This window comes from Sarcophilus harrisii, chromosome 5, assembly GCF_902635505.1.
Source record: "Sarcophilus harrisii chromosome 5, mSarHar1.11, whole genome shotgun sequence".
Classification (NCBI taxonomy): Eukaryota; Metazoa; Chordata; class Mammalia; order Dasyuromorphia; family Dasyuridae; genus Sarcophilus; species Sarcophilus harrisii.
Genome location: NC_045430.1, coordinates 66,345,031 through 66,363,555, shown reverse-complemented (window position 1 = coordinate 66,363,555; position 18,525 = coordinate 66,345,031). Strand labels below are relative to the sequence as shown.

The window sequence follows — 18,525 nt, the reverse complement described above, 5'->3', positions numbered from 1 at the left end:
GCAGTTAGCAATAGTAATTTGAAATAAATTTTGAACCAAGTTTCTCTGATAAAGGCCTCATTTCTCAAGCATGTAGAATATTGAGTCAAATTGATAAAAATAAGAGTTATTTCTCAATTGATAAATGATCAAAAGATATGAAAAAATTTCAGATGATGTAATCAAAACTATAAATAGCTATATGAAAAAAGGTCCAATTCATTGTTAATTGGAGAAATGCTAATTAAAACAATTGTGAAATACTAGCTCATGTCTATTAGATTGGCTAATAGGACAAAAAGGAAAAATGATAAATGCTGGAGGGGATGTGGGGAAAATGAAACATAAATGTATTGGTTGGTGGGGTGTGAACTGATTCAACTATTCTGTAAAGCAATTTGGAACCATGCCCAAAAGGCTTTGAAACCATAACTACCCTTTCATGTAGTAATACTACTACTAAGTCTGTATCCAGAAAGAGAGAAAAAAAACAAAAAGAAATAATGTCTATATATACAAAAATATTTATTGCAGGTCTTTTCTGATAGCAGATTATTGGAAATTAAGGGAATGCCCATCAATTGGGTAATAGTTAAACAAATTGTGTTTTGTGATTATGATGAAATACTACTGTTTTTTTTTAAATTTCAGTATCTCCTTTTTATTGCTTTTTATGTTTATTATTTAACTTCACAAGTTCATTTTTTAAAATGAGTGACAGAATGAATAAAAACTCTCAATTCTGCAGCTTATTGCTTTCAAGATATATATCAAAAAACAAAGACATACAGAGAATAATTGACTTAAACAAAAGTTTCTTTATATCAGGTGAATTTAAAAAGTGGAAGTTTCAATCATTTTATCAACAAAGCAAAAACTTAAAAAAAATCACAATATATATAGACAACTAAGGAAACTGTATTATTCTGAAAGGAACAATAAAAAATGAATATTAATTATTTGAACATTTTGAATTTGAAATTTTGAAAAATTAACTAAATTGCATGGATACAAAAAGTAACACAAAAATAGCAAGAGACATTAAAGAAACATTAAATAATATTTGTGTCTCAGATTTGGAAAATATAAGAAAAAAACAAAAATAAAAATAGAATTTTTCAAAATGCTAGAGAAACTACGTCTAAAAGACTTGTGGCATCTTATAAGAGGGACCATTAAGAAACTGTGTATTTTACAGCACCACATGGAACTCTTACAGAAACTGACCATGGACAATCAGGACATTGAGATATTCATATGAGATTATGAACATGTTCCATCATTTGCCTTGAGTCACATAGCCAAATATGTCAGATCCTATCATTGAATTCAGATGTTCCTGACTCTTCATTCAACTATTCTGTAAAACAATTTGGAGCCATCCCCAAAGGGCTATAAAACTTAACCTTTCACATAGTAATAACACTACTAATTCTGTACCCAGAAAGAGATAAAAAACCAAAAAGAACATCTATATGTACAAAATATTTATAGCAGGTATTTTCTGATAGCAGAGCATTGGACATTAAGGGGAAATTAAGGTCTTCATTCTGTTTTGCCTCTTTTATGCATGATAATTTATCCTATTCTACTTCTTTACTCTCTCCCAATACATTCCTCTTAATTTTACCTTTTTTTTTGATATCACTTCATATTCAATATTTGCCCTGTCTACATGTACTCCTTCTAACTTCCCTAATAATGATTTCTTATGAGTTATTAGTATCATCTTCCCATATAGCAATGTATGCAACACAACTTCATCAAATCCCTTATGATTTCCTTTTCCTGTTTACCTTTTTGGGTTTTCTTTTTCAGTTTTGTATTTGAAAGTTAGATATTCTATTCAGTTCTGATCTTTTAATCCAGAATGGTTGAAAATCTTCAGTTTCATTGAATGTCTATTTTTTTTCCTGTGAAGGATTATTATGTTCAGTTTTTCTGGGCAGCTTATTTTTGGTTGTAATCCTCGCTCCTTTGCTCTTCAAAATATTATATTCCAACCCTTCTGATCTTTTAACGTAGAAGCTACTATTGTGTTATCCTGTAGCTCCACAATACCTAAGTTGTTTCTTTCTGGATGCTTTCAATATTTTCTGCTTGAAGTGAGAGCTTGGACTGGAATTTGAGTAGAATATTTCTGGGAGTTTTCATTTTGGAATCTCAGGAGTTTGATTGGTGGATTCTTTCAATTTCCATTTTACCTTTTGGTTCTAAAATATCAGGACAATTTTCCTCGACAATTTTTTGAAAGATAATATCTAGGCTTTTTTATGATCATGACTTTCAGATAGCCCAATAATATTTTAATTATATTTCCTGGATCTATTTTCCAGATTTTTTTTACAATGAGATATTTTCAATTCTCTTCTATTTTTCCATTCTTTTAATTTTGCTTTATTATTACATCTTGATTTCTAATAAAGGCATTAATTTCCATCTTCTCAATTCTGATTTTTTAAAAAAAATTATTTTCTGCAGTGAGCTTTTGTTCCTCTTTTTGTACTTGTCCAATCCTACTTTTAAAGGAGCCATTTATCTCAGTAGATTTTTTCTCCTATTTGGCCAATTCTTCTCTTTAAGGAGCTTTTTTCTTCAGTGAATTTTTGTGCCTTTCCATTTGGCCAATTCTGCTTTTTAAGGCATTCTTTTCCTCCTGGCTTTTTATAATTTGTATACCATTTGGCTTAGTCTGTTTTTTAAGGTTTTATTTTCTTCAGTATTTTTCTTATTTCTCCTTTACCAAGCTGTTGACTTGTTTTTTATGATTTTTTTTTTGCATCACTCATTTCTCTTCCCAATTCATCTTTCTCTATTGTCTGATTTTCAAAATCCATTTTGTTTTTTTCCATGACCTGAGACTAAATGGTACTTTTCTGGGAGGCTTGGATGTAGCAGCTTTGTTTTCTTCTGAATGTGCATTTTGATCTTCCTTGTCACCATAGTAACTTTCAATAGTCAATACTCTTATGTTGTTTGCTCATTTCCCCAGCCTAAGTACTTTTAACTCTTTGCTAAAAGTAGGGCTCTGCTTCAAGAATGAAGGGTGCACTGTCCCAGACTTCAGAGTTTTGCAGCTGTTTTCAGAAATACTTCTACAAACCTGTAAATTTTCAGTTCTTCCAAAGTAGTATAATTTAAGGAGAGGTGTGTTTACTCCTTTCCTGGCCCATAATTTGGTCTGTGAGTGACCACAAGTTTTCTTTTCTGCCCTGAAATTATGAGAAGGTTCCCTGCTACATTATGGCTACATGTTCCTCCTTGCCCTGGGACTAAAACTCAGGAGGATAATCGAGATTTGAGTATGTGCAAAGAAACAAGAGTCTTGCTTCAGTGCTAGCAAAGAGACCCTTGGCAATCTTCTTCCAACCAGTTGCTTGATTTCCTTTACTGTCTGTGAGCTGAGAGCTCCAGAAGCAGCTGCTTCTGCTGCTGATTCAGTCTCTCCCAAAGTTTGCTCCTGCTTTACTGGGTGCTGGACTATGCTCCATTCTCAGCCACATGTTTACAAATTTTTCTTGCTGACCTTTCAAGTTGTCTTTGGTGTCTATAGGATGAAAGATCTGGAAACCAGCACTCCTGACACTGATTTGGCCACTTTAGACATGTTCCTAGTTTGCTGGGACCAGGGCAATGCTAGAGTGGGCTGAGCTAGACTACACTTCACCCTCACCCTAGTGTCACAGACCTTTTCTGATAAACTTCCAAGATGTTATGTACTGGAAAATTATTGTACTGTTGTCTTTTTGTGGGTTCCACTGCTTTAGAATCTGTTTAGAGTAATATAGAAAGTTATTTGGAGGAGTTTGTTGGAGAGCTCATGCAAGTTCCTGCCTTTACTTTGTCATCTTGGCCTATGATGGAGTACTATTATGCCATAAGAAATGATGAATAGGATGCTCTCAGAAAACCTGAAAAGATCTACGTGAGTCGCTACAAAGTGAAATGCATTACTTACAAAATAACAGCATTATGGTGGGGTGATCAGCTGTGAATGACTTAGCTATTAGCAATACAATGATCTAAGGCAACTGAAAATCTTACAATGAAAAATGCTTTCCATCTTCAGAGAAAAAACTGATGATAATTGAATAAAGATTGAAACATCCTTTTTTAACTTTATTTTTTCTTGAGGGTTTTGGCTTATGTTTTCTTTCACAACATGGAAATGTTCTGCATGACTACACATGTATGATGTATATTGAATTTAATATTGAAGGCAAGCCTTCTCAATAAGGTGGTGTAGAAGTGAGGATGGAAGAGAATTTGGAAATCAAAGTTTTAAAAATAAATGTTAAAAATTGTTTTTGTCCGTACCTGGTGAAAAAGAAAATACTAAATAAATAAATAAATAAGCAAACAAACAAACAAATCAATAAATAAGCCAAATTTCAGTAGTGGAATCAAGATGGTGGAGAGTAGGCAAGACATTGCCTGAGCTCTCCCTACTTGTCCTCAGAATCAAGTGTCTGAATGGATTTTGGGGTAATAGAACCCAGAAATATTCAGAATGCAATAATTTTCCAGCTTAATATATCTTGAAAGGACTTCAAGAAAAGTCTATCTCATTTGAGTAGGGGGAAATGTGGCCCAGTGCAGGTGCAGTGCAAGTAGGCCCAGTATTAGGAGGCCAGGCACAGAAAATGTAGCAGGAGACTCTTAGCCAAAATATAGCAATGTTAGTTACTCTATCCTGATGTAGAAGGCCAGTGGATAAGAAACTATGAGACCTTCAATGCAACTATAAAAGGCAAATTGTGAGCCTTCAAATCTCAGAATAATAGGCAGGAGTTGGCCAGGCCCACTTAGTGCAGTAGGGAAGCCTGCAGCACCATCAGTTCCAAGGTAGTCAGTGAGAAGCCCCTGTCCACTGTTAGAGGAAGTTCAGGACAATATTCCTTATGCCCTAAGAGCAGACCTCAACTTTTTAAAATGAGTAAAAAAATAAAAAAAGTCTCTGATCATAGAGAGCAACTATGGAGACAGGGAAGATCAGAACAAAAACCAAAAGAAGACAGCAAAGGCAAAATGCCTTCAGGTAAAGTCTCAAAGAAGGATAGAAATTGGTTTCCAGCTCAAAAGGCTCTCTTGGAAGATTTCAAAAAGAATGTTAAAGGAGAGATTGAAGAAAAATGGGGAAAAGGAATGAAAGCTATGAAAGAGTTATGAAAGTTTTGGGAAAAAATCAACAGCTTGGAAGAGGAAACACAGAAATTAATTGAAAAAAACAACTTTAACTTTAAGGAGGTGACATCAAGAATTAGTCAAACAAAAAAAAATAGTAAAAAATGTAAAATGCCTCATTGGAAAAACAACTGACCTGGAAAATAAATCTAGAAGAGACAATTGAGAATTATTGGTCTACCTGAAAGCCATGATGAAAACAAAAAAAGAATCTGCACAACATGTTTCAAGAAATCAGACAAGCAAAAGAGGTCTGATATTCTACAATCAAAGGGTAAAGTAGTCATTGAAAGAATCCATTGTTCACCTCCTGAAAGAGAAGGGGTGAAATAAGGTTGACTATTATCACCACTATCATTCAATATTATACTAGAAATGTTAGCTTTAAAAGAAGAAAAATAATTTGAAGGAATTAGAATGATCAATGAAGAAACAAAATTATCACTCTTTGCAGATGATATGATGAAGAATCAACTAAAAAAACATTATAAATAATTAACTTTAGCCAAATTGCAGGATATAAAATAAACCAACATAAATCATCAGCCTTTCTATATATTACCAGTAATTATAGGTAATATAAAATATGTGGGAATCTATTTGCCTAGACAAGGACAGGAACTATATGAACACAATTATAAAACACTTCACACAAATAAAATTAGGTCTAAACAATCAGAAAAATATCAATGACTCATAGATATGCTGGGCTAATAAAAATGACAATTCTACTTAAATTAACTTATTTATTCAGTGCCATATCAAACTACCAAAAATTATTTTATAGAGCTAGAGAAATTAAAAACAAAATTCATGTAAAATAACAAATGGTCAAGAATTTCAAGGGAATTAATGACTATAGTAATGTAGTGTTTGATAAATGATAAACCCCAAAACTCCAGCTTCTGGAATAAGAATTCACTATTTGACAAAAGAAATGCTGGGAAAATTAGAAAATAGTATAGTAGAAACTAGGCATTGACTAACATTTCACACACTGTACCAAGATAAGATTGAAATGGGTTCATGATTTAGAAATAAGGAGTGATACTGTAAGCAAATTAGGAGAACAGAGAATAGTCTATTTCTCAGATCTATGAAGGGAGGAATTTATGACCAACAAAGAACCAGAGAACATTATAAAATGCAAAAACAAACCTGCTTAATTTTGATTACATTAAATTTAAAAGGTTTTGCACAAAGAAAATGAATGCAGACAAGATTAGAAAGAAAACAGAAAGCTGGTGAAAAATTTTTACATCTCAGTATTTCTGATAAAAGTCTCATTTCTAACTGACTTAAACTTATAAGAATATAAGGCATTCCCTAATTGTTAAATGGTCAAAGGATATGAACAGACAATTTTCAGATGAAGAAATTAAAAGCCATTACTGGTCATATGAAAAAATGCTCTAAATCACTATCAACTAGACAAATGAAAATTAAGACAGTTCTGAGGTACCACTTCCTGTCTCTCAGATTAGCTAAGATAACAAGAAAATATGATAAATGTTGGAGGGAATGTGGGGGAAATTGGGACACTAATGCATTGTTGGTGAAGTTGTGAAATGATCCAACCATTCTGGAGAACCATTCTGCAATGGATTGCAACCATTCTGCAATTGTACCTAAAACTATAAATACCCTTTAATTCAGTAGTGTCTCTACTGGGTCTATATCCCAAAAAAATCATAAAAAGGGGAAAGGACCCATATGTGCAAAAAATGTTTTTAGCAGCCCTTTTTATGTGGCAAGGAGCTAAAAATTTGAGTGGATACCTATCAGTTGGGGAAGGGCTGGATAAGTTATATGAATGTAATGAGATATTATTGTTCTATAAGAAACAATGAGCTGGATAATTTCAGAAAGACCTGGAGAGACTTACATGAAATGATGCTAAGTGAAGTGAGTAGAATCAAGAGAACACTGTACACAGTAACATGATTATGTGATGATCAACTAGGATCTTTTCATAGTGAGTTGATTTAAGGCAATCCAATAGACTAGTAATAAAAAGAGAACTATAGAGACTGTGGATGAAAGAATAGTATCGTCACCTTTTTGTTTGTTTGTTTGTTTGTTTCTTGTGTTCCCCCCTCTTTTGATCAGATTTTTCTTGTGCAGCATGATGAATATGGAAATATGTTTAGAAAAATTGTACATGTGTAATATATCAGATTACTTGTTGTCTAGGAGAGGAGGTAGGGAGAGAGAGGGAGAACAATTTGGAACACAAGGTTTTGCAAAGATGATTCTTTGCATGTGTTTGGAAAAATAGAATAGTGGAAGAATAGAATACTGTTAAAGAAAAAAAAAAAGAAAAAACCATTCTATTTGTGTGAGATTTTGATTTTATAATAAAGCCTTACTGATATTCTCTCGCATTTAGAATTCATGATCAGTTACAAATAAGCAAATGGTCTGAATTTATGATAGAGAGAAGAAAAGTGTATTAAGGAAACTAATCATGTAAAGAAGAAGAAATATTTAAATGATTTTTAAAAATTCATACCAAACTTTACAAGAAATTTTGAGGAATGTCATCTTAAAACAAACCAAATGTATAAATGACCAATGAATTTTATTATTCCATATGCTTAAAATATGTACAAATACTTAAAATGCTTATAAATATTTTTCTTAAAATATTTTAAAATTCAAACTATTGGATAGTCCATGCAGGTCTATTTCCTGTTCATTTTGTTCTATAATATTGAGGTACATTCAACTATTCCCGAAAAATTATGACTTTAGACTGAATAAAAAAGTAAGCCTTCAACATTAAATAAGCCAAAGAGTAGAAGACCCTAATGATTGCTTGAACAGTTAAAATAGTAAAGTGGCCACAAGTTCAATGGAGCCAATAAAATAAAAATTCCTTATTCTCTTTTTCAAGTAACATTTCTTTTAACTTTCAATTTTCTCCTTCAAATCATTAATGTTTTTCTTTCCAGAGAACTATTAAGAACTTTATTTTTTAATTGAAGAATAGTATTTTAAATACTATCACTATTCTTTCTAGCTTTGACATGTATCTCACCATTTCTTTTCTATTAAGGTAGTTTGTTCCAATTTTCAAGTATCATTTAAGGGAGTCTTCCTTTATATTTTTCAATATATTACCAAACTTTTTTCAGTAAAGATGTCTACTAAAACCTCAATTCATTCCTATGAAAATTCCAAAGAAAATAGTAGACCATATAAATATTTATTTACTTTATTTATTAATTATTATATTAAATTTATATTAAGTATTTATTTGCATTTAGCCTAATGGGCAAATAAAAATTATCACCTCTTTAAGAAGAAAAATCATAATCATGTAACATTTAATTGCTTTCTTTGACTTAAGTGGTACAGATTTGTTTGCTGTGTTTTTAATTAAATAAATAAATAGAAATTTATATAATTTAAACAAAAATAAATGTTTATTTAAATATATAGGTAATATACATATCTAAATGTTGATAAGTTACTTGCTTACCATAGAACGTCAGGTAGCCAAAAAATGCAGTGAAGAGATACATAATACATATGGAGAAAATGGAGACATTGGAAACAATCTCCATTTTTTTCAATGAACGGCTGTTAAAAAAATTTGAAACATTAAAAAGTATGTGCATTTAATTTATTCAAGGGTATTAACATTGTAGAATACATATTTAGTTAAAAAACAGTAATTAAGTGCTTATTATGTTTTTCCATAGACATAAAGATATATTGATAGAATCACTTAACTAATTCATGTAATTGTAAAAATTGATATCTGACTTGGCATAGTGTATTTACATTGATTAGATATTTTAAAATGTCCAATGTGGTTATTGTGAGAGAAAGAACCCATGATACCTGACTTTACCTATGTGAACTTTCTCTTTTTCAAAAGGCCAAAATTGGGTATCTAAAAGTACTTTATATTTGATAGTAATGTTTTCCATTATCATCTGTGTATAAAAATGGCTTAATACATTTAAAATGCTCTTCTGTAATTCCCAAAAGAAATCAATGGATGTTAGAATTTAGGTATTCCCAACTCTAAGATGCTCTTTTGGTGGGGGAGGTAGGGAAGGGAGTGAAGGGGACAGACTGAAGGTGGTAGTGGTGGTAGTAAACTTGTAAAAAGGTATTCCTAATCCTCTAAGTAGTCTCCACAACAACGACTGGAAAGATCTGAAATTTCCCTAATGATACAGAGAAGTATCTCATGCAAAAATGACTGTTGTTGAGGTGTGCCCTAAAATGTATATTTTGAGAGACTATCCAATCTGCCAAGCTGGCAAGCCATAAATATTTGGAAGACAATTGCAAAGGATGTGTCAAAATCAAAGTCCTCACTTCTAAAAAGACAGAAGAAATTGAAATTTTTGTTTGAGTACTTTTTAAAAATTTAAGGCATATTTGGATTTAAATCATTGAAAAAATAGAGTTGTCCTATATATATTTCAAAAATGGAAGGAAATTTTCATTGAGAAACTCCTAAGTAAATTTATTGACAAATTTATTTTAACTTTTTTTTCCACTTCTTTGAGAACTTATAATGAGGAAAAAGAGATTTATATGTAATAATGCTATTACAATACTACAATTCATAGGTACTCTTACATATTAAATTGGAAAAAGACTGTATAAGAACTTTTAATTTTTAAATGGAAAGGCAATTGGTTGTAGTAGCATGAAAGTAACATGACATGTAGTCCGTAGTTAGTAATATTATTTTTTTTACTGCTATGCCTTATATCTATTGTTTGCTTGGTAAAGAACTGGGGGATAGTTCCAATTATATTAGCATATTTTGACATTATGTTTAACAAACACCTCTGAAGTCTTGTGAAACAAGTATGAGTAACATAGAATCACAGTCACTTAGCCTTGGAAGGGACCATACATGTTATTTAATCTATCTCCTCACCAATTATACTGTTATATAGTTTAGAATAGCATCTTTGACAATGACCACTGTGTATGTTAGAACCCTTTAATGTCTAGCAAATCACAGAACCTAAAGTACCAAAACCAATATAATTGAAACAACCAAAAACCCAAATCTATGATTTACATACTTCAAGTTTTTCCTATAGCCTCAACTCAGAGTCCTATTCTTATTTTTATATTTCACAAAACACTAGTAAGGAGAGAAAGCTCTGCAAAGAAATTATATTTTATAGACAAAGTATTTAGCCATAAAAATTAAATTATATGTCTTACTTTCTAAGATTACTGTAAACTGGCAGGACTGCTTGATGGCAGACATATGCAAATGCAATGGTGGGTAAAGCATAAACTGTCTGGGAGAAAAGAAATTAATGTATTAGGAAAAGTCATTTTTTTCCCCACACAAATTACTTAACTCTGACTTTGTGAAGCTTTCATTTTATCTCTTAACCTTCACAAAATTCTTAAATTATTATTAGGAAGCATTTGATCTACTTAACAACATCATCTCCTTTAAGAAAGTTAAATCTATCAAGAAGTATTTTTCATATAGACTTAGATGTTAAATAGGAGAAGTTAATTCCTGTGTTTATGTATATATATATATATATATATATATATGCATAGGTATACATATATATATATATATGTATATGTATACATTTTACCTTGTACTATTTTAACACTAAAATTTATATGAAAAATATATGTATTAACTAAAGGAAATTTTCATAATAAGGTATTTCAAGATATTATGACATTCATTTCTTCTATCTTCTAGCTCTTCCTATTTTTTTCAATTTTTGTCTGTGTCATTTCACATAATAAAAACTCAAAATTTCACTGTCCACCTGTTAAAAAAGCCCAAAAAGGACATTCAGCATTTAACAAAAGATATTTCTAAGAATTCAGTTTGAAACCCACTTTCTGTTTGCGTAAGAGAAAATTAGGACTCTGCCTGTATGCCACCAAAACCGTTGGTAAGTTTAGCTAGTTCATGGAAGCAACAAATTCCTTCAATGAAAAAAATAGTCAAATTGAGTTTTATACTGAATTGTTGGTTGATTAATGAAATTCAGATACCTCAAATAGTTGTTACTTGAATGATAAATAATTTAAAACAAAGCTGTAGAGACACTAGCTCTGAGGGCTTAGGAGAAAAAAAGTGGGCAACACTCATACCCAAAAAATATGAATACAAAAAGAAGTATGTAATGATTTACATGAACTAATGCCAGAGGACTCATAAAGTTGTATATACAATAATTACAATAAGATTAATGAAAATAATGTAAAAGAAAGGAAAGAAGGAAAGGGAAAGGAAAGAAGAAAAAAGTAAATCTTGAATAATTATAAACTGTAAAACTGTTGAACTCAGTAGATAGGTTAATTACATTTCCTGAACTATCTTTTTTTCTTTTTCATTTTCATTTTTTATTGCAAGGGATGGCTATATTTGGATTAAGAAACACTGGATAGGGGAACAGGGAGAAAGATCTTTGAAAACAAATGATAAAATTTTTAAAAACAAAACAATGGCATAGAACAAAAGTTAGCCATCTGTCATTATTCTCATGAGATTTATCTTCAAAATTCTGCTATTCAGGGTCCTTACCACACGACATGAAAGTACTCCATCTATGTTAGCTCTGATGACTTCATAGAGCACCATCTGAGTGCCATATCTACTCATTTGATTCTTCACCCCTGATATAATTGAGATTGTAGTTTTAAGTTGAAAATCCTTTAATCACTCATAGTTACATGGTTTCAAAGTTTGCATAACACTCTCCCTATGGCAGCTCTGTGAGATAGGTGATTCAAATATTGTTAGCTTCATTTTATAGATAATAAAATAGCAACTTGTTTATCCACTAATGTCACCATTTAGATTTAAGAATAAGTCTTTTGACACCATGACAATTATGCTCACCACTACACACTGAGTCTTTCCACTAGCCTTTCTCCATCAACTTAAGCCCTTGATAGAAAGAGAGGAAAAGTAAACTGCCTATACCTCCATGCAGTTTTGTAAGGAATTGATTAATAGTGTCACTAAAAGCAAAATAGATTTTGTATTAAAAAGCATACCTTAAAATTAAATAAAATGTATCTTGGTTTACACATTTTCTGAAGTTCTTCTTTAGGAACATTTGATGAATTAAATCCTGGCAGGGGACACTGGATTTGAAATTTCTCATAGATAATCTTTAATTATATAAAAAAGAAATGTGATCGATTACATTATGTGAAGTCAAAATAGTTGTTAAATGGAACTGTCACAGAAACTTCAATCCAATTCTTTAAACCAAAACTTACCACAAAGAGAAAGAAAATCATACATGATAAGGAAAGTCCGCTGGTATATCCAAGGAACCCTAAATGAAACAATAATTAAATTATTATGTCATTTCTCACCTTTTAGATTATAATTTCAAAATGTAGCTTAAGTTCACACATTACATGTGTCTGCCAAGTAATTACAGGAACTATCAAATATTTTATTTCAAAATGCAGGTATTTAACAGAAATTAAGACACTAATATCAGACACTGAAACATGGGGTTTATAATGAATTCAGTTCTTTCTATGCATTGAAGAATTTGTATTTTCCAAACCTATATGAAAAAGAAAATCCTAAAAACTGCACCAGAGATCTCAATTGCTTGTCCTATAGTTGAAGTTCTATGTTTAGATCAATCCATTCAAGAAACCTTTATTAAGCACTTCTCTGCTAATCCCAGTTGCATGCAAAGAGAAAGAACAAATTGTTAGGAACCTACCTGATCCCAGTAGAATGCCTGGGTATTTCTAGATATGTTTTTTTTTTCTTTTGATAGCAGATTCAGCTATTAAGAAGCATTATCAGTTATCATTTGTAAGTTACTCCACTCTCAAACTTCAGGAAAAAAAAATCCCCTCTGCTGATCCCTTGGCTTCAATATATAAATACATAAAAAAGAAATCTGAGCAGCATTAATTTTTATCTTTTTGAAGACCTTTTGACATGACATATGTAGGAAACATTTCTCAATAAAAGAACTCATAAAAAATTTCAGCAATTTTGGACAGACAGTTCAGAACTCAAAAAATTATAAGAGCTATTGATAGAATGATTTCCCAAATCTTCCTAAATCAATGTGATTAAATCAACTTGATTAAAAATGAGTTCCCAGTACATTGGATATACCTATATTTAAATAGAAATAAAACGGCATATTCCAAAATAAAATTAAAATGACTTGGGAATTATTTATACTTCTGATTCCATTGATACAAATAATATTTATTGAATTTAATTTGGCAATTAAAGTAGTAGTTTCCAAACATTTTAAACTGTGCAATCCTACAGTGAAAATATTTTGAGTATGCATACTTTATATTTATTTTATATAAATTTTACATATATACTATTATATTAATATCATATATCTTATAAAAGATACACAAAATTTTTATAATATAAAGATGAGATAAAAGTGAAATAAGTAATATATTTAAAATATTTTCATTTAATTTAGTAGTGTTACAAAACCCTTTTTTGCTTTCACTAAAAATTACTAAATTAAATGAAAATACTTGCTTTTTAAAATGAACAATGCAAAGAAATAAAACTGTAGAATAGAAAAAGACAAGAATCTCTTCAAGGAAATTAAGAGATATCAAGGGAAAATTTTGTATGAAAATAGGCATGATGAAAGACAAAAATGGTAGAAGAGAGTAAGAAGAAGTAGCAACAATACAAAGAACTCTACAAGAAAGATTTTAATGTCTCTAATAACCATTATGGTGTTGTTGCTGATCTAGAGCCAAACATCCTGGAAAAATGATGTTAATTGGACCTTAAAAAGTATTGTTAACAATAAGACTAATGGAAGAATCAGAATTGTAGCTTAACTGTTGAATAACATCTTAAAAGATGATGCTATTAAGGTGCCAATAGACTTGGAAAACTGGATTGGAAAAGATCAATTTACATCTCAAATATAAAGAAGGGCACTGCCAGAGAATTTTCAAATTACAAAAAAATTGCATTCATTTAATGTCAGTTTAAGATCATGTTTAAGATTATGCAAACTAGGCTTCTGCCTAATGTGAACTTAGAATTAATAGAATTGCAGGTTAGTTTTCAAAGAGGTAGAAGAACTAGAGACCAAATTGCCAACAATTGCTTGATTATGGAGAATTTTGGAAGTTCCAGAAAAAACATCTATTTCTGCTTCATTAACTACATTAAAGCCTTTGACATATATGGATTGCAATAAAATGTGGCAAGTCCTCAAAAAGATGGAAGTACCAAATCATCTTACTTGTCTACTGAGGAATTTATATGTAGTTCAAGTAGCAAAGGTTAGAACTGAACATTGAATAACTAAATGATTTAAGATTGGAAAAGGAGTATGACAAGGTTGTATATTGTCACCTTATTTATTTAAGTTAAATGAAGAGTACTTCATGTGAAATAGCAGATTGAATGAATCAAAAGCCAGCATTAAGGTTGTTGAAGAAATATCAACCACGTCAGATATTCATGTGATACCAGTCTGATGGCAGAAAAGTAAAGAGGAATTAAGATGCCTTTTAATAAGGGTGAAAGAGAAGATTGTGTAAGCAAGTTTGTAAAACAGAAACAAACAAACAAAAAGCCCTAAATTCTTGGAAACTGGTCCCAACACTTCTGGTAAATAGGAGAAAAAAGTGGAGCAGTTTTAGATTCTGTGTTCTTAGACTCAAAGATCACTGCAGACAGTGACTGCAGCCATGAAATTAAAAGAGACTTATTCCTTGAAAGAAAAGCTATGGCATATATGGACTACATACTAAAAAGAAAAGACATCACCTTGAGATGCCCCACCTTGAGGGCAAGAATCCATAAACAAAGCCATGTTTGTTTTTTTTTTTTTTTTTTTTTTTTCCGGTAGCAATGTGTGACTGTGAGAGTTGGACAATAAAGAAAGTTTTTGAATTGTGGTGCTGTAAAGATTTATGAACAACCCTTAGATAGCAAGGAGGTCAAATCAGTCAATACTAAAAGAAATTAATTCAGACTATTCACTGGAAGGACAAATATTGAAATTAAAACTTAAATACTTTGGTCACACAATGAGAATACAGAACTTATTGAAAAAGATGTTGGGAAAGATTGAAGGTCAAAGGACAGAGAATGAGGTGAATAGAGAAGTAATGAACATGAACTTGAACAGACTTCAGGAGATAGTAGAAGGTGGAAGAGCCTGGCATGTTATGGTTCCCATTGTCACAAAGAGTTGGAAGTCATGACTGAATCGCTGAACAGAAACAAATGAAAACTAAAGAAATTTTAAATGGCTCATAACAGTGAACAAAACAGCTTGTTTCTTTGTCATGTCAACAAGCTTCTATGAGACAAAAAAGAAGGTAAAAAAATAATTCTTCCTTCAGTAAAGACATGAGCCAATACTAGATTGATGAGGATATTAGGGGAGCAGGAACTCTTCCTGATTTATTTAAAGCTAAGGTTTACAAAGGTGAAGAGGATCATTCAAACAAAAGTTGGTTGCTTTTCTTGTCCATTGTGTTCCTTAGGAGAGTCTTGTTAATGCTTTAAATCAAATTCTTTTGAAGCCCCTTCCACAGAGACTCTAAAATATAGATAGAAAGATAAATTCTTAATTATTGCAAGGATCAAATAGATAGCTCAGGTTATTCTAGACCTCAAGTCGTTCAAATCCCAGCTCCAAAGGCTTGTTAGTCAGATTAATTAGTTTTCAGGACTTTCATTTAAGGAAGGTGACCAGATACCAGAATGACTTCATTCTTTGGATTATTAAATAATTGAGGTCTCTAAAAAAATTGCTGTGCATGGTATAGCCCGCTGCCATGTATGTAAGGCAGCTTGAAATTCATGCAACAATATCAAGATGACTTTGATGCTGTTACAGACCCATAGGTCTTACTTTAAAAAAATTTTTTTTAAGTATTTTAAAAGTATTATCACTAAAAGGTGACTGCATCCTCAACTGTCAGGATGAATGCCAAAGGCTGAACCTGCACCTCATCAAGAAGATGAAACAGTTCCGCAAGTCCCTGTTTCCTATTGTGGAATATGTTTATTATACATCTCCATACACCCCAAGGATTGGACTAGGTTTATACTCTGCATCAAGTTTTGGGAGTGAGTATAGTAATCCACACAAAAACAATTTGAGAATATGAATCTTACATATTATAACTCAGACATCTACCATTTGTGCTGCTTAAATTTATCTGCTAGATTGTATGATTTGTGGAATCAGAATAGAATGGCTCAGGGACATCTATTCATTATCTGGTGCTCCCTTCATTGTTTCTGAGAACAATGATTAACATTCACCCTTTCTTCTGAAAAGGGATCAATCCCTCTACCAGTTATTCCATGGAACAACTAAGTTATCAAACTTAGGATATGCTCAGGGCCCTTCATTCCATGTTCTAGTGGAGAGGTGGAGCAGGATAGAGTGGGGAGAATGCAAAATGTCTACCTGTCTGTCATTGTCTCTGTTGAGCTTGGTCAATGACAGTTGATTAATATTAGTCACTTTTGTAATTCTAGAATGCTCCTTCTCTCCTTTCAAATCTCTCTCAACAAACAGTGCATTTACAACTGGAAAAAATGGGGGGGGGGAAGAGAAATAAAAAATAAGTGCTTTAAAGGAAAATCATAGCATAGTATAAGAGATACAAAACTTTACCCAAGCAAGAAATTGTTTGAATATTTGAATGGACATAAAAGAATTTGACGACTCTATGTGAAAAGAAGTCAGTGAATCAGTCAACTGAAAAATACTAAAACAAAGTCAAAAGACTGAAAAAAGAAGGTTGTGAAAGTGTCACAATATTAGGAGACAAACTCTTTTCCAGAGATAAGATCCAGCAAGTAAGCTGTGAGGTAAGTTTAGCATAACATCAATCCTTTACACTCACCCTCTCGGTCACAGCAAAACCCCAGAACTGTTTCTGTCAAGAAGCCCTGTTAGGAATCAAACGTGTCATATGGTTGCTGTCACTCCTCATTGTCAGGGATACAGCCCATTGTGCAGCCAGTATTGAGTATAAGTATTGAGATGACAGTGCTTCAGGTCCCTTCCCACCAGCCACAGGGATCCCCCAAATCCCTCTAAATAATGACTCCAAACAAATTTTAGGGGGTCAGAACACATAAAGAGATGGCGTGAAACTATTTTTTAATTGAAGACTAAGCCATCAGGAAAGGTCTGTTACACCAGGATGGGAGTCCAGCATGCAATCCTATCACCAGCCCTGACCCCAGCAGAGGAGACAGAGCTCCGGGCCTCTGAAACAGCAGCCACATTGGAGTTTTCCAGACCTCTCAGTCTAGAGACCCAAAGACCACTTGGAAGGTTGTGAGAGGATGAGAGGACCTTAGAAACCATCAGCAGTGATAACAGCAGCTGCACAGAGATGATGGCAGTAACAATGGCAATAGTAGCAGCACTGGCAATTTCCAGAAATATCCGCTCAGACATGGTAGAGGGTCAAATAACTGGTCATAAGTTTTGGAATCTTTACTAAAGTGTTAAGACATTTCTTTACAAAGTATTAAAGACATTGGAGTTAATTTAATCTTAGAGTTATTTTGGGCCAGAACGTGAAACAAGATACTAAGTGGAACTCATTGAACAATGCTTGTGTTCACGCCTTTAGAGAGCTCAAGTATCTAAGTACTCAATGGAGTTCACACGAGAATTCAGGGCTGGCTTAGTCTGAATTCACACCTCTCTCAGGACCAGAGAGTACTCTGGGAGATAACCCAAAATCCCTCTCCCTCCAGAAGGCGGAGTTGGAGTTCTCACCTCCTTAAGAAGTCAAGGAGGTTATGACCACCTATGTTCTAAATCAAAAGAAAAGGGGAGATGTTGGAATCTTTACTAAAGTGTTAAGACATTTCTTTACAAAGTGTTAAAGACATTGGAGTTAATTTAATCTTAAGAGTTATTTTGGGCCAGAACCTGAAACAAGATACTAAGTGGAACTCATTGAACAATGCTTGTGTTCACACCTTTAGAGAGCTCAAGTATCTAAGTACTCAATGGAGTTCACATGAGAGTTCAGGGCTGGCTTAGTCTGAATTCACACCTCCCTTAGAACCAGAGAGCACTCTGGGAGATAACCCAGAATCCCTCTCCCTCGAGAAGGAGGAGTTAACCTTTGGGAGATCACATAAATGAAGGAAGCTCTTGGAGCGAAAGAAGAATTTCTCCAGAACATCGACAGAGCTCTGAGACAGAACACTCTGGAAGAAAAGACTACTCGCAACAGACTGGAGATTGAGAAGCCACGAGTCGGAGCTGGCTGGAGGCTGAAGAAAGCAGAGGCAGAAGCCAAGGACAAAGCTTCAAGATCTCTTGGGGCCAGGCAGAGAGATAGGCCTCAACTAACCGGGCTAATTCA

General features: G+C 32.6%; 1 protein-coding gene across 1 annotated transcript in view; it reads right to left on the bottom strand.

The window, feature by feature from the left end:
- Nucleotides 1–18,525, bottom strand: part of LOC100933336 (sodium-coupled neutral amino acid transporter 1) — a 73,736-nt gene that overhangs the window by 20,376 nt on the left and 34,835 nt on the right. Inside the window, exons 8-11 of the mRNA XM_003771371.4 lie at nucleotides 12,415–12,473; nucleotides 12,187–12,303; nucleotides 10,369–10,448; nucleotides 8,648–8,748 (exon numbers count right to left, since the gene is read on the bottom strand). Coding sequence (XP_003771419.1) covers nucleotides 8,648–8,748; nucleotides 10,369–10,448; nucleotides 12,187–12,303; nucleotides 12,415–12,473 — 357 coding nt within the window. The remainder of the gene's footprint in view (nucleotides 1–8,647; nucleotides 8,749–10,368; nucleotides 10,449–12,186; nucleotides 12,304–12,414; nucleotides 12,474–18,525) is intronic.